General features: G+C 31.8%; 2 protein-coding genes across 2 annotated transcripts; both read left to right on the top strand.

The window, feature by feature from the left end:
• The first annotated feature begins 306 nt into the window (after positions 1-306).
• LOC124925202 (polycomb group protein EMBRYONIC FLOWER 2-like) lies at positions 307-10586 on the top strand. Its single transcript, XM_047465173.1, has 22 exons — positions 307-565; positions 1299-1393; positions 1703-1841; positions 2014-2069; positions 2875-2992; positions 3169-3310; positions 3399-3467; positions 3850-3968; positions 4086-4148; positions 4454-4569; positions 4985-5049; positions 5487-5539; positions 6580-6633; positions 6708-6767; positions 7218-7267; positions 7372-7493; positions 7807-7999; positions 8642-8690; positions 9327-9410; positions 9909-9988; positions 10103-10192; positions 10414-10586. Exons 2-22 carry the CDS (start codon positions 1359-1361, stop codon positions 10541-10543), a joined length of 1887 nt encoding a protein of 628 aa, XP_047321129.1. The 5' UTR covers positions 307-565; positions 1299-1358; the 3' UTR covers positions 10544-10586.
• A 2310-nt stretch (positions 10587-12896) lies between these two features.
• On the top strand, positions 12897-13547 carry LOC124925201 (zinc finger CCCH domain-containing protein 54-like). Its single transcript, XM_047465172.1, has one exon. It carries the CDS (start codon positions 12897-12899, stop codon positions 13545-13547), a length of 651 nt encoding a protein of 216 aa, XP_047321128.1.
• The last annotated feature ends 4076 nt before the right edge of the window (positions 13548-17623 follow it).

Here is a 17623-nt window from a genome sequence, read left to right as displayed (position 1 = left end):
AGCTAGAGACCGCTATATGTAAAGATGAGCTCTGTCTGGGCATTCTGCTAATGATTTTTATGAAGTTTCAGATTACTTGTTATACGCACGAGCCTTATAAACGAGTCGGAAGAATTCAGGATGATCGGATTCAAGATCAATAAATGTCCGAAGACGACGAGGAGGAGCCACCACTGGAGACTCTTTCGTTTTGCTCACCGCGGCATGAAAGCCTGCCGCCGGGATCACAACTACGAAGCCATGGCATGCGCGCACTTTTGGGTTTAATGCCCTCAAGGACAGTTATGCGCACGGCGTATTCGAAGAATACTGACTCCATCCTGTTGGACGGATCATCTTTATTAATTGGAGGCCCTTTAAACTTTCGAAACGGGGGCCCGATTACTTAATGCTGACGCGAAAAAAAACCCTGATCTTGAGCTAATCAGCTGCTGCTGTTTCAGCTAATGCCTTAGGTTTCCAAGTATAAGAAGAACTTACCAATTGTTTACAGATAGGTTTACGGACCCACCCACCGTAGGAAATCACCCCCACCCTATATCTGCGCCGTATCAACCTTAATCTGGTAACATTTTTTGTTTTTCAATTCAATTCAATTCAGTTCAGCTCTCATTATAGTTTATGCTTATCATTATCATCTTTGAATAGAGCTGATATTTTCATCTGCTGAGACGCATATGATCGGTGGACAGACACTTGTATTATAAGTGTATAGAGGTGATACTAGATTTGATCAGAACTTTTATCCTACACGGAGAAAGCTTTATCTACGTACTGTATTGCGTGTTTTAACATATCAACATAGATTCTAAATATTCAGATTCATCTTTCCTTAGTCCTTACTCTCGTTCTTGAAGAATGATGACTTTCTAGTTGAGAAGTTGCCTGTTGGAGATGATAGCTTATAGAAATCTTGTTTTCTGATAATTCACAGCAGTGTTGTGTGCATATAAATTTGCAAAAGTAGAATCCATTTAGGGTTGGCAAAAGTTTTAAGTGATGTTTGTTGGCGTTGACCAATTTTGGCTCCATGGGAACCTGTACTTACTATAATGAGTTTTCAACAGTGTTAGTATGGAGGCCTTGGGGGGTGAAAAGTATTTTAGTATGGGATGGAATGGAATGGAATGGAATGTTTACTATAAAAAAGGAATTTTGAGAGCTATTGAAATACCCCTAGTAATTTTCCTTATTGGCATCACTTACAATAAGTACATTAAAATAGTTATGTTTGTATCTTGGTCCATTTTATTTCCCTTTAAATTTTTGTTTGTAACAATGGATATCATTTCATGCAGGTCTGTTAAACTAACATAGAATTGTCCAAAAGCTGCGTCGTCTGATATCATCTGACAAGCATGCCTGGCATACCTCTCGTGGATCGTGAAATCACGTATGTACTTTCTCACCCTTAGTCATGTTACTGTTCTAGTCGCTAGTTCAAAGTGTTGCACATGTGGATTTGTTTCCATATTCTTGGACCAACTGTAATTCTTGTTTTTTCACAAGCTTTTGGGGGGGGGGGGGGGGGGGGGGATGTCTATGTGGATATGATAATTAATCAAAAACGGCTAGAATGGAATACCTATTCCTTTTCTATATATGACGCATATGGTGAATATGCTGTTTCTCTGTAATGTTATTGGAAATAAGAGCTTCCACTAACTCACATCATTTCTGTTTGCAATTGCGGCTATTCTAGAAGTGCAGATCAAATGTGCCGCCAAGGTTGTATCCTACATTTGTCCGAGGAAGAGGAAATTGCAGCTGAAGAAAGCCTTAAACTTTATTGCAAGCCTGTAGAGCTCTACAATATTCTTCAACGACGTGCTATAAGAAATGTAATACTAGTTAATAGGTGCTCATGCAATGTATCTCTTACATTAAAACTATGTTCTTGGATTTACAATATTTTTACTCTGACATCCAGATTTTTATCCCCTATAATATTCATTCTTGCAACATATTGTTCCATTTTTCCCACCTAATCAGTAATGGTCTGTCCTTGTGTAGCCATCATTTCTCCAGAGATGCCTACGGTACAAAGTACAGGAAAAAAACAAAAGGAGGTATCATCCTTCAATGTTTTTGTTTTTAATGCACTTAAATAGGCTTTACATACTTTTAAAAGCCCTGTAGTTTGACATAATGGATATTTGCATGTTGAACGTTCAACAACTTGTAATGCTTTCCATTCTTACCAATTTTCCAATTTGTCTAAAGAATTTGTTGAATAGAAGCATAGCTCCTTGTCCTTCTGTTTCAACAGCTACTTTAAGGCTTCTTAATCATATCTTAAGACCCTGCTTCCTTTCACTACTAAAAAGATCTTGAGAGATGTACTGTTCCTCTGAATCTAATCAACCAGAATAGTTCAAGATTGTAACTTACTAAATGATTGATCTTTGTTTCGTAGTCTGAGAATCCCAGGTGAAACTGGGAAAGTGCATTACTGAGATTTCCAGATAATTAATGAGAATATGCTTCTTCGCTGCATGGATAATCTTTTATTGTTCTTTTTCAAGCAGATTTTGTTGGGTTTTTCCTAATTTCGATGTTATTGTACCTTATGAGAAAGGCCCGTCTATATATTGTCTTCATGAAATCGAGGTTCATAAAATTGTATAATTTGCTTAATTTGACATCTTGCTATCTGGGAAAAAAATCAGAATAATTTATCATACTGTGTAATTGGAGTATTAAATGCAAGTTTGCCTGTTTTGATCAACAGTATATTTCTCTAAAACCTTCTAGGCCAAGTTATGAACTGACCATCACTAGAACATTTTTCCATAATATCTGGGACAATTTTTAACATTATATGTTTTGAAGTTTTCAGATTGACAACACTTCTGGTTTCTTTTTTAACTGCAGGGTCCAGATACCAGTTTCTGTTTCAGGGACTCTGATCAATGGATTTCAACATCAAAATCTTTTCCCTATTTGCATAATGTTGGCTAAGCCAGTTGCTGACTTTGGAGTTACAGATACTGTATGTTTCTCTAGTTCTCTGCTAATCCATCTTGTCGTTCTGCTTTTCTGGAAACATTATCCTTCTTTGTTTACTATCCATTTTATGTTCATACAAATGTCTGTCTAAATACTTATGAAAGGCTTGTTGATTGGGACGAGTGTTTTGTTTTTCATCCTAATATTATGTTCATACAGTATTCTGCAGTTTATCGCTTTAGTCGAGCAGTTATCCTAACTACTTCAACTGGAGCTGAAACAAAGTTTACCTTTCCAGACATTAAAAAGTTGGAGGGGGAGATTAAATCTGGTTCTCTTTTTATTCTGTTTGTCAGCTTTGGTATGCTGTACTTATATGGTGACAAATGATGGACTTCTAATGATTCTTCTCTTCTTTGTAATAATTTTTTTTGTCCCCTTTAATGCAGCTCAATTAGGAGAATCAGTTTCTGCTATTGATCTGACAAAGTATTGTACAGATGCATCACATTGTCCAAGTAAGTTGTTATTCAGGTTACATTTTAGTAAAGAAGGTAGATATATGAAGCATGAAATTGATTCTCGCGAGTAACGGATGTTAGATGTACATTTTGGAGGCATGTTCAACTCTTTGAATCCTTCCATGAATCCTAGCTATATTATATGTCGCATGGATGACAGTGGATCTAGCCTATATGAGCCTTAAAAATGCCTTCTGAACCCCCAATTACAATATCAAAGTCCAATTACAATATGTAGCCTATATTAATATCAACTGTTTTTAATACTACTTTATTATTATTATTATTTATTTTGGGTGAATTAATCTTGAGCTTGTGATTCCTTGTTTTCTCTGCCCAAAAATGTCCCGCTTCTTACTTGATTCCATGTACATGTCAGCAAACATTGAAGGATGCTGCCTATTTGGCAAAATACCCATGGAAAAGTCTCCCAACTTGAGTTTAGGGGAGAAGGGGGAGATGACGACCTCCATTGAAATGCACTCTTCATTTATGAAGGTATAAGTTAACCTGAAGTGTCTTACTTTACATCATCTTCTTTACTCTTAGAAAGGTAATATACTTAAAAAAAAGTCTAAACTAGACTTGTTTCTTTTTTTCTTCTATATTTTGCAGTTAAGTTGCACAGACAAGGACAAATTTATTTCATTTCAGACCCCTTACAACTCTGATGCTGAGGTTTGTACCGTTTCATTTGTCTCTGCAAAGCTCTTGTTAACATGTATTTCTTGTGTGTGTATTAATACTTTTTTTGTTGATCACAATTTATTTTATCGTATGAAGACTGCACCAAAGCAAATTGAAGTTATTATTTGTGCGGAAGAAGTTGGCGCAAAAGACAAATACCCTTATGACTCAAACAACTCTGATGCTGTGGTTTGTACCGTTTCATTTGTCTCTGCAAAGCTCTTGTTAAGATGTGTTTCTTGTTAAGAGTTGACTAGTGCTTTTTTGTTGATCACAATTTATTTTATTGTATGAAGTCTGCTCCAAAGCAAGTGGAAGATATTATTTGTGCAGAAGAAGTTGGTGCAAAAGACAAATCCCCTTATGACTCATACGACAGTACTCTTAATACTTCATTGTACCGTGTTATCCGGTAACGATTTTCAATTGTTTTTTCTCCTTACTGAGAAATATTGATGCTACCTTTTTATTTGTGCTTCACCCTCTTTTTAATTGAGTTGGTTTAGTTTTTCTGAGTACCCTTCTTATGATTGAAGATATTCCATATGGAAGTGAGTTAAAATTTTACATTACAAATAAAATCGCCAAAGCCTTACTGTGAACTCTCTTGTTGCTACCTCTTTATATGTTCTGCATCATCATAATATATCTTTCTATTGTTCGATTTATTGCTTGTTTGCCCGGTGATGTAAGTGGTCTTTGATATTCATCTCGAGTAATATATGAAATACTATTAATTTTGGGTAATACATTTTGTAGGTCGATTAGTTAACATGGATCTCTAATAAATAAAATACTTCTAATTTTTTTAGTAATTCTTTTTGTAGGTTGAGAAGTGGTAATGTAGTATTCAACTTCAGGTACCTTAACAATAAGCTGCAGAGAACAGAAGGTATTCTTGTTGTTCAAATGTCCTATTTTTCAAACTTCCATATAAATTGAATAATAGTTTCTCTGATGGAATAGTCATTAAACATTCCAGTCCCAATCTAAATTTATGTTTTATCATATTCCTTATTATTTAATATTAGTTATAGTGCAAAATAATAAATATTAAATTCTTAATAGGACATTTTATTAAAAACATTAAAGTTTGCATAAAATTGTTGCAATATGCGAACAGTCGCTTTGAGATGCTGTTTACCCAAAAACCACGATCCAATGTAAAAAAAATAGGGGTTAGAAGAAGAAAATGAACGAGAAATAAAAAGATCCTACATAATCTTAGCATCCTTGTTTGTATACATCATTTGAATTTCTATTACTGCCAACATTGTCACTTCAAGCTGCCTTTGAGGTGTGTATCTGATGTTTTCCCTGAAAATGCAGTTGTAGAAGACTCCTCTTGCCCGTTCTGTTTGGCCAAATGTGGTAGTTTTAAGGTAAATCTTCTTGTCTATTTTATCTACTTCACCTTTTCAGAAAGAAAATTTAATGTGATAGTCTCTTCCCTAGTATTTTCTTTTGTATATTTATTTTTATAAAGAAATAAATCAAGGATAAATTTTATTATTGAAAACATGTCTTACATAATATAGATAATCTATTTATAAGATACTCAAGATAGTAGTATTATATTTAATCTAATCACATACTATATGTGAATCAACCTAATCCTTTTATTTTAGGAGTATAATATCTAATATTCAACACTCTCCCTCAAGTCTAACCCTTAAGTCTTAACCTAATGTTGTGAATTATGATACCATTTACTATTATAAACTTTAATTGTATTATTGAGAATATATTTATATATAAATAATCTATTATGGATATCCTAACATTGTAGCACTTTATTCAAATCCAATCATATAAATTTATCTTTTATTACACCCTATCTGATACCAATTTAATCTCATAATTTTAGGAGTATCATATATCTAATATTCCGATAGTTTGTGACCACAAGGTCGTGGGCTCTGTCCTTCGTGACCATTTTAAAAAGAAAATATCCAATAGTTTCCAAATTAATTTACAAAAGAAAAAACAGAGATTGTGTTTTAAATCTTAGTTTTTCTTGTTTATAGCACAAAACATCCTAGTGTAATTTGAAAACCCGGAAAAAGAGACTTTTTTATTAAGATACTGTTGCACTATAGAAGTCATTTGATTTGGAGTTATTTGAATAAAATTTGGAATTAAGAATTCAAATCTTGTTTGATGAAAAAATGAATTATTTTGCTTAAATTACTAAATAACATTTTGTATTTTATAAGTATGGATAATTTGGTATTTTGATTGATGAATTGAGTGATTTGATTGTTGAAGGGATATATGATGTGATATGGGAATAAATCCAACTAACCCCACATCGAACAAGCTCCTATAGTTCTCATATTTTTGTTTTCAAGTATTATACTGATGCTGCTGAGATAAACACAATCTTAAGTTAGTTTGGCTAATGCTTGTAGTTTATTAACAGGGTTTGAGATACCATTTATCCTCATCTCATGATCTATTCAACTTTGAGTTTTGGGTTAGTAAATGTCTTGATTTAATTTAATCTTTTATCCTTTGGAGAGCAAACTACAAACTTCCTTCATCTTATAGGTCAAAGGTGAGATTCAAGCTGTGAATGTATCTGTAAAAACTGAGGTTGAGCAATCTGAGGTGAGATTCTACTTCCATCTTGAAAAATTATAGAATTTTTTTTTCTGTTATAGGGGCTATAGGGATTCTAACCATAGAATTTATCAGCATCAGTAATACAATTATGATTCAAACTATTAAGATGAGCTTCATATAAAAAAAGATTCAAACTATTCCACTAAGCTGTTTAAAATTATATCAAAGTGTTATAATATATATATATATATATATATATATATATATATATATATATATATATATATATATATATATATATATATATTGTTCTTGTTTGTAATGCACATGTTTTTTAGTTTGTTTCTCATTTCTTTTGCAGAATATCATTCTGTGAGAAGTTTTGTATACTCCACTTAAATTTTGTTTAATGATGCTTCTTTTAGTGGATGATGGATCTACATGTGATTATAACTAGATGATCTTACTAATTTCTTTGTAATGTACTTCATTTAGGTCGCTGCTGCCGATTGTGTCGATCCTCAGCAACAGGCCTTTTTCTTTTGGTGAGTTTGTATAGTCATTTTCTTCGTGTATAATTTATGACCTAAGTGCTAATATAATTTTGACTTGACTGAGAATTTGATCCTTCTGAATGATCTCTGTGAAGTTCAAAGCTACTAAAGCGTAGAAAAGCAATCAATCTTCTGCAGAATTCGAAGCATGTTCATCCACTGATCATAGATTCTGACTACCCATCTGCAGTTAACGAAGTTCAGGACAAGGCTGATGGTATGTACACACATTCAAGTAAATTTTTCTAAAAGTTCTGTTCTTGTTGTAAAACTGTCCAGAAAAATATATTTACTATGATTGTGTAAACAATGGTTTATCAGTGACTTGGTAAATAATTTATTTTCTTCAGAGGTTTATACAACTCAGATCCATTTTAGAAGAATTTCTATTCTTAACAAATTCAAAGGCTACCTTCTCTGGAAAGGAACCCTAGAAGCTATATCTTCTGTATCTCCATGAATGATAGGGAAAGATCTTAATGCGTGGACTTATATCTTTATGAGAGTAATTGACATATTCTCATTTTTAGGTATCGCAGAGTTCTTGGATCGTGATATACCCATTTCTGATGTCACTGGAATGTCAAAGGGTATTGCTCAATCACAATCACATGCCGATCCTGAAGGTATCCAATCGATAGCTGGAAACAATCTCGAACCTACTACCTTGCCACAGCTTGCGAAGAAGAAAAAGTTATCCATTGCGCGTTCTGACCCAAGGAAGTATGTTCATATTCCAATTATTCTTTGAATTTAGACAGAGTTGGTAAAATATTATATGCTTTAATTTCCGGATCTTTAGTTTAATATTATTTGATATATTCTGTAATTATCTAAGCTAGTAGATAAGCATAAGGGGTTCAATTCATATCTTACCCAAGGTTACTTCAAAAATAGGCATCTAATCGCTATTCTCAAGTAACTTTGGATAAGATTATTTAGGTTAACCCCCTATAATCTCTGTATCCCTTGTCACCATGCATATTTCACATCACAGTTGAGCTTATTATTTAGGTACAACCCTATTTTTCTTGTGGCTAAAGAGTTTCAAAATTTGTAAAGGGAAATTGGATTACTTTATCTGTAAAACACAACTGCAGTAGCTGAGTGATTTGTGAAGTATTATTTTGTATCTGAAAGAGTGTGATAGATCTAGGTCTATTCATTTGATTGCCTTATCAGTTGCTTTACCTTCTATATATTGAAATCCAATTTTGCATTTGTTGAAATGTTTGTTCCTTAAAGCCTTGCATTTATAACTGCCTTAATATTTGATGTTTTCTATAAACTCATTTAAAATTTTTAGTGGATTCTTCTCCTTCTCCATGATCTGAATTTAGTTCTTTATTTAATTCTTCGTTTCAGTCGTGCCTTGTTGGAGAAACGCCCATTCATCCACTCCCAAAGTGCACAGGTGAGATGCCTTTGTCTAATCTTCACAATCTCTATCAATTATCTAGCTTTTTGTACGTGAGTACAATATGTGTTGCTTGTGCATGAATTAAAATTGTTTCTGAAAGGATTATATTTGTTTTAGTAGTTTTCCTAAAAAATTGTAAAATTACAAGTGTTCTTCCACGGGTTTTCTAACTACATTGTTAGCATATTTTAATATTGAAGTTCTGCTTCAATTTACTCATTTTTGCACCCACTTTTTTGATAGTTCATTAAACCATAAACGAGCTACAAGCACAAATCCGACATAGATACTATGCAGTTTAAGAACTTGAAATATGGCCTATTGAATTAGCAGATCATTATTTAAACAATATAGTTCTGCTTCAATTTTCTTATTTGTACCTACTTCTTTGATGGTTCATTAAACCATAAACGAGCTCCAAGCACAAATCTGACCTAGATACTATTTAGTTTAAGAACTTGAAATATGGCATATTGATTAGCAGATCAATGCTTAAATGATGGCCAAATCTTAACAGTGATGAAGGCTATAATGATATTTTCCTGAACAAAGCTGCTTTGTGGATAAAGATCTTGGCATTAAATTGTTATATCTCTAATTGTTGTCTAAAGTGTAATCTTCTAATTGCAGCCTATGGCATTGGAAGAAGTTTTGGCAGATCGTGACAGTGAAGATGAGGTTGACAATGATGTTGTGGATATTGAAGATCGAAGGGTATGTTTGTTTGATTCATTTCTTGGGATTTCTTAGCTGTCCTAGCTTTGAAAAATTGAAGGGATAGCAGATTCTCACTGTTCATTTGTTTCACCATCTTATTCCTGGATAGATTTGTGATTCCTTTGCTTTCGTTCAATTTATACGTGGTAATCATAAATGTGTATTGTGTTTGATTGTACAAATAATTAAAACTGTGAATCACATAATTTTCTGGAGGTGCACATAATCAAAGCTTTTAATCAGTTTTTTTATACAATATTTCATGTGGTGAATCAAGGTTTATGCTTTGGGACAAGACTCTTATCACTTGAGCTACCCCGTTGGGTTTGGAAAGATTGTATATCAGATTAGACAAATAAACAAAGAATTGCTGGAGATATTTAAAATGAGAACATAAGTTTCAACTTTAGTAATATGATAAAGTGATTGTGTATTTAACATATTTGCATAAGTAAAATCTTTATTTTCCAACAAATTTACACTTTATTGTTGCAGAGGCTTAATGAGTTTGTGGACGTTACCAAAGACGAAAAAGAAATGATGTTAATGTGGAACACATTTGCGAGGAAACAGCGGTAATCCTTTTACATTGCTTATCATAGCCATATTTCTGGTATTGGTATTGGAAGCATTGAACCTGTTCCATAAGGGCTTCTTTGATGCTAATGTTTATATTTTCACATTGGCAGAATAATTGCAGACGGTCACATGCCTTGGGCTTGTGTAGCATTTTCAAAACTGCATGGCCGAGCTCTTGTTGATTCGCCATCACTGCTATGGTAGCTTGTGCTTTTTCATCTTCATTTGTTTAAATTTACTCTTTTGTCTGCTTCAATCTTGAAAACTCATACCCAATTGTTTCACTTACTTCCCATTTGGAAACTCTTTTAATTTTTGGATCTGAATTTGGATCCACGTGAGAAACTAAATGCCAGTAATTTTTGAATCGGTTCGAACATGTGGATCTGTATATGGCTTCGTTAATGAATTGGTTGTGCAGGTGCTGGAGATTATTTTTGATAAAGCTATGGAAGCACGGGCTGATTGGTGGACGGAACATTAACGATTGTAACCTAATATTTGAAAAGATTCAGAAAAAAGATGCGGAGGATCCTGAGAAGAAGAGCTAGGATGGTGGTGATGATATATTTGGATTTTGTTAAAGGTGTCAAGAACCACCCTTGCTAATCTAATAATGAGATTTTTTCTGGTCTCTTGAAACTTACTCTTTTGTTCAGATTATCAACTATTTAAGTGGTGGTGGTGGTAAGAACTCTTCCTTATGTTCAATTTTAGAAAGAAAGACATAATTATCTGCTTACATCTGTCTAGCATATCCACAAAAATATATTTTCAATGCCTATATGACTTAGCTTAAAACATAGTTTCTAAATTCTTTGAATGAGATATATAAGAAATCACGGTCATTGGAAGACCCGCGATCAAGGCGACTATGATGATTGGGTTAATCATGTTACAGTATTAAGTATAGTAAAAATCATGTTGAGGCTGCCTTAATAGGGAGGATTGCTGAGCTTACCCTATGGCCCGGGCTCTGTGTGATCTGGCATATAAGCCAAAGACCGATACACGATACTAGATGTGCATGTCCTCTACCGAAAACCAAACAGATGGACCTTAATAAGGAAAGTTACATCCTAGAACAAGTATTAAACTGCTTTCCCACTCCAAAGTCAAATTTCCATCTTAAAATATGGCTTTAGTTAGTTGTGTATTGAATGAAGTTAGTTTGAAAGGTATAAAGCTAGTATATTCAAGCAAGTAATATAACTAAAATTACTAATGTGCCTTGCTTACGTAGATAGCATCCGGATCATCGCTTCTTGTCTATTTAATCTTTGTCGGTCACAACTTTATTTTTTAAGTAACATAAGTGAAAGAACTCACGACAGTAACCAATATTTACATTAATTATAAACTTCACCAATATTTACATTAATTATAAACTTCACGACTTACTAATTTTATATCTTATTTTGTTAATTGTTTTGTCTTTTATTTAATATTAATATTTTTTGAATGTTATATATTTAGTTTATTTCTACTATTACAATTATGTATACTTATTGATAAATTCTTTTAAGACATTTGAAAAACTTGATTAATTTTTCTAAAGAGAAGATTTCAAGATTACATTGTGTAATTTATCCACACGTGCTAAGGTCACCATGTAAAAATGGGACAAGTTTGTTTTGATTTCACCTGCTCTTATACAAAAATGAAACGTTCAATTAATTGCCCTAAAAGCAAGACACCTTTTCTTTTTATATAAACTTATATATATTTTTAAGTAAATTCATTAAATCGATATAATATAAAAATATCATACAACCAAAACAAGTTAAAAAAAAAAAAAATGTTAGACCCATCTTACAAAATCTACAAAGATATCTATTGAATCAAATATTAAGAAGTTTTACATACGTGACGAATTACTATCTTTTTTATTATCAGATACGATATGTTATCTAAATCGCGAGATTTTATGAGAGTTTTTGGGAGGTCTACTCCCTCATACAGAGTGTCTCAAATTCGAAATAGCATATTTCAAAAAAAGTGGCGTAACCAATCTTTCACTTACGACAAATATCGCAACAACAAATATCCATAATTTTAAAATTTAATAAATATTTGCTTACATTCGATGTCCATAAACGAAAAGTAGACATAAATATGAGCTCTTTCGCATTTAGACTTAAAAATTCCCATAATATTCCATTCCAAAAATGCAACATCATTTTGACATGTTAAAAGTAAAATAATGAAATAAAAATAAGATTAGAAAAGCCAAACAAACAGGTCTTACTCCACCTAAAAAAGAAAAAGAAAGAGGTGACTTATTTTAAAATTAAATAATATTATTAATGTTTGAATTATAAAGAATAAAAAAATAATAGAATAAGAAAAGAAAAAGAAAAAGAAGAAAAAGACAGTTGAACATTTAAGCAAGGGCAGATAGAAATCAACAGTTGGTCACAGCCTCACAGGCGCAGCAAGACTGCCCTCCATTTTACATGAACACGTGTGAGATGCATGCAATGCAACTACAAAATATTTAATCTTTAACAAAAAAAAAAATTAAAAATTAAAAATATTAAAATTAAATTTTTTTTACCGTTTTTCTGGGTTACCCCACAACTTATATACATGCATATAAAAACAAAAACAATAAATTTATAATATATATTTAATTTCAAAACTAATAAAATATTTTCAATTAAGTCCTATAAAATGTCCAATAAAACCTTCTTCTTCCTTGCCTCACCTCCTTCTTCTCTCTCTCTTTCTCTTATTACAGCCTATAGAGCTTCTAACAATGGCTGATAATTTCTTGAGGATCTAATCCAAAACCCTCAATGGGTTATGATAATTAGATAACTCACATTTCAGTTTAATGATCATTAATTCTTAACCATTATTCTAATTATTATCGAGCTAGAGACCACTATTCTATATATAATGATGAGTTCTGGGCATTCTGCTAATGATTTGTATGAAATCTCAAATTACTTGTTACAGGACGCCGTATATGCGTCGGATGAATTCAGGATGTTCGGATTCAAGATCAATAAATGTCCGAAGACGAGGAGCCACGACTGGACGCTCTGCCCATTTGCCCACCGGGGAGAGAAAGCCTGCCGCCGGGATCCACGTTACCACAACTACGATGCGGTTGCATGCCCGCATTTCAGGCTTTCCAGTGAATGCCCTCAAGGCCAGTTATGCCCACATGCTCACGGCGTATTCGAATACTGGCTCCATCCTGCCAAGTATCGGACTAGGGTCTGTAATGCGGGTAAGTTTTGTACTCGAATAGTCTGTTTCTTTGCTCACAGTTCAGATGAGCTCCGACCTGAACCCGAGCCTGAATCTGAGCCGGAACCTGAAGTACCGGAACTCAGCAACTTCCTCCAGTTCCAGTCATGCATGTATGGGATCGGAAAACAGACCGGTGGTAACAATGAGGCGGCGGCGGCGGCGGCGACTGAAGAGGCGGTGGAGTTAGATTTCCTGGCGAGTCTAAGTGGGTTGAAGCTGGCGGAGGCGGAAGATATGCCGTGGAATGTCATAAAGAAGATGATTGCTGTCGATGGATCCAAGGATCCGGCCTAATTAAGATAATAAATGGGTTTCATGCATAAATAAGAGATTATTATTATCATTATTATTTTCAGAATATTGTACTAATTGTTTTCTGCTACCTATTATTATAAAGCTATGCCGCGCCTCAAAAACGCGCAAATAAACGTTTTCTTATTTGTATTAACAAACCTTATAATATATATGTTACCCATTTGAAAATACTTTTTACACTGCTTTTGGATGATTTATTTATTTATCCTCTCATCTACATTTGAATATATTAGATAACATTTTTTTTGTTTAAAAGTAAAAATACATATACAGTATGTAAAACAAACCAGCAATTGCAATACAATTCTTCCTCCTAAGAAAATATTTACTTGAGTTTACAATCAAATAGATCTGTTTCACAATACCCTCAAGATTCTTTGTTGAATTTTGTTTTAACTCTTACATGGGAACAAAACTTTTTTTTATTCACAATAATTTCTCTATTTTCATAAGACCGAGTTAGAGTTTTGCCTGTTACTTTTTTGGATGATGCTCTTAATCCATAATAATTGTAATGGTTAAGAATAATAAAAGAATTTTTGAGATCTTGCATCTTTCTATCTAGGTGATGTTCTTAATTAAAAATAAATTAATAATTATCAAAATCTATCATGAAAAAAATATCATGATACATTTCAAATCATCCAAATGATGTCACAAAACTACCATTTGGTTTTATTAACCTAACAATCAACCCGGGATCTTCTTTTCGAGGAATTAAACGGGATTTCAGGAAGATTTGTCGGCAAAATCTTACTGGGGCTATATTTAATACAGATAAAAACGCTACTTATTCTGGTGCTCTCTTTTTCAGGGTTAAGAGGCTTCTTTTTCACATGAGCTGGGGAAAGGAAAAAACCTTTCAACCCTATCAAAAAAAGCATATTCATGAAATTAGAAACATTATAAATAACACAAATACCATAATTTAGTGTTTGAGGTGGTGTTTCAAATCCAATTGTAATTGAGGGGATACGATTGATAAGGTATGTATATATGTGCTAAAATGGTCGAATTACCAATAGTTTTATAGAACTTTTCAAATATCAAGTTCACTTGTCTTTAATTAGACTTCATTAAGCAATCTACATACAATCAATCATCAATGAAAAGTAACAAACCAACTTACCTAATGTTGAAATATTGAATGTCCCAAACATAAGAATAATATATGTAATCATAATGAAAATTAGGTTCTTCAAGTTTCAAGGTTAATGAAGATGAAACATGATGACTTTCAAGTTCACTAACCTCATAATGAAAATTAAGATTGTAACATTTTTAGCACAAAGTTGAAAACAACATTTTCAGATATCCAAATGACGTATAATTCAATCATTAATACATACATACATTATGATTGTCTGCTACCAATGTTTACATTAGTTTATCAATGGACAATGACTCCATATCCAAGTAGTTTAATTTTCATTTCGTAACATTTAAACATTCTTAAAGGCATTGGATAACCAACAGAAATATAAAGAAATTATTATTCAAGATACTAACAAATTATTATATTCTAACTATGGATAGGATCAATTATAAATATGGACACTAGGATTGAAAATATGAACGATTACGTATACGTATACTATATACCATATATATCATTTTATAAAGTCAATATAAGAGAAATAACTTCCATAGTTTGGACTAATGAACTGAAATAAAAGCATAAATAAATTCTTCCCTAAACATAAATTAGTAACATATTGAAAGCATGAAATTGTAATACAGAAATCGAACAAATTAGGGAAAATGGTTGCATCTTTGTTTTCGATTGAGAGCCAGAGAGAATGACATACCTTTGGCAAAAATCTTGTCTTCGTTTTCAATCTTCAATGGGAAAAGAGAAAGCTTCAATATCTTCATCTTCATTTTTCCTATGGGGAGAGAAGAAGACAAAGAAAACATAGATACACACAAATACATGCATATAATCTTCAACATACCAAATTCTAAATGAAGAAGTTTAGTCTGCTAATTCCAGTTGAAGACCAACATTCAATTGAATAGCCCATTTTAACCTCTTTGTAATGTCACTTTCATTGCTGCAACAGGTAGTAACGGGATAAGATCAGCGGAGTTAAACACTGAACCAACTTGGTAAAATGTAAATAATGTTACACTTACTAAGATTAACGATACATTTTAAGCACTGGTTAATGGCATCCAAATGTACACAAGAAAATATAGAGTAGTACGGAATGAAAACTAAGATTCAGAAGGGCCAATCACACACCAAACCCAAGTTAAATAGGAAATATAAATAACATCCTAATAAACTAAAAAGATAAATACTATATCATATTAAACTAAAAGATAAATATAATATTATTAATTCATCGGCAACTGTTATTGTGGTGATTGGCTCTATAGTCCCCATTTGTATCAGAAAATTTCAAAAACATGATCCTTAAAATGAATCATTTGCACAAAATGATTCATAATAATGTCCTTCAACGAACAGTAAGTTAGATCCAACATGTCTAGACACTAGCTAAGTCATGAATTGATAACTTTTACCTTTTATAACCTAACAGAACAAACCTGCAAGCAAGCAAGCATATATAATATCATTGATGTGGAAAAGTATAAGTTTGCATTGCCTGTACCCTACAACCTAAGCCAGTTCATAAACTTGAAAAAAAGAATAGCAATCTTACCTGCTAATGCATTGATGAACAGGTCGATCCACAAAGAATCCCCACCTGATTTTGATTTCAAGGTACAAGAAAGTTAATCATAGCAGAACTTTTACGGATTTTCAGAATATAAAGGAAAAAATCGCTGGTGCAAATAGATTTTGATCGAGTAAATCTAATGGTGATATTGGCATCATCGATCGATATGACAGGTAGAAGTTGAGAAAGTAATGAAACGTACGGGATCGAATTAGGATTCATACAGATAGTTCGCTGAGGACGTCTTCACTGTTGTTGCCGTATTACTCAGCCGCCTCCATCTCTCCGTTTTCGGAAAAGTCTCTCCAGTAGCCTACTAGCTAGGGCTTCGGCATAGCTATTAAAGTTAGGTTGTTTAGCATATTTTCTTTTTGAAACCTTGTTTGGTTGACTGACTACGGGGGGATATTTATTTAACTATTTAACCGATAAGCTTAATAAGACTTAAATTATAATTATTAATAATTATTTCCAAAAAATTGCTAGATAATTTAATAAGAAGAATAACATATTTAATTATAAAATTAATATATAAGTATTGTAAGTACCAAGAATATTTAATATTGAAATTTAATATGTATGTTGAACATCTTAAGAATATAAAATAAGCTTATTTGTCACTAAAAATAATATAATTTAAGTTGTTTACCATGAACTCAAGAAATTTCATGAAATTATACCTGAATCTCTTATTAAATAATTATATTTGTATAATGTATATTAAATAATTAAAACTCATAAAATAATTATTTTAAAATATATTTTTAATATTCAAAATATGATGATTTAAAAACTAATTCTTAATAAAATAACCGTTTTTAATCAATATAATAATTTAATTTATAATATATTTTATTTAAAATAGTAATTAAAGTATTTATTAAATAAATATTTTTTTAAAGATTTAATTTTAATTAAAATAAAGTGTTCATCTATTTAAATTTATAAAATTAATCGTCCACTTGTAGGCAATCTATCCCTACTATAAATATTTTAAAATATAAATTCAACAATTATAAAAAAAAATATATTTATTTTAAATTATTCAATTATTTTCTTAAAATATTTATTTTTTATTACATTACTTATTTATTTAATGATTATTATAATAATTTTTAATGTATTATAAATAAAACATTATATATATTGAAATTTTTAATCTAATTAAAAATTTTCAAATTGAAATTTTTAATCTAATTAAAAAATTTCAAAGTAAAATCAAACAATTATTAATCTTATTAAAAAAAATTTAAATAAATCATAATTTCAAAGTATTTTATTATTTATTATCTTAAAATAACATTTTAATTAGTTAAAATATCAAATATATATTATAAACAAATAAGTATTTAAGAAATACCTCAGCAA

This window comes from Impatiens glandulifera, chromosome 2, assembly GCF_907164915.1.
Source record: "Impatiens glandulifera chromosome 2, dImpGla2.1, whole genome shotgun sequence".
Lineage (NCBI taxonomy): Eukaryota > Viridiplantae > Streptophyta > Magnoliopsida > Ericales > Balsaminaceae > Impatiens > Impatiens glandulifera.
This window is presented reverse-complemented; position numbering and strand designations above follow the sequence as displayed.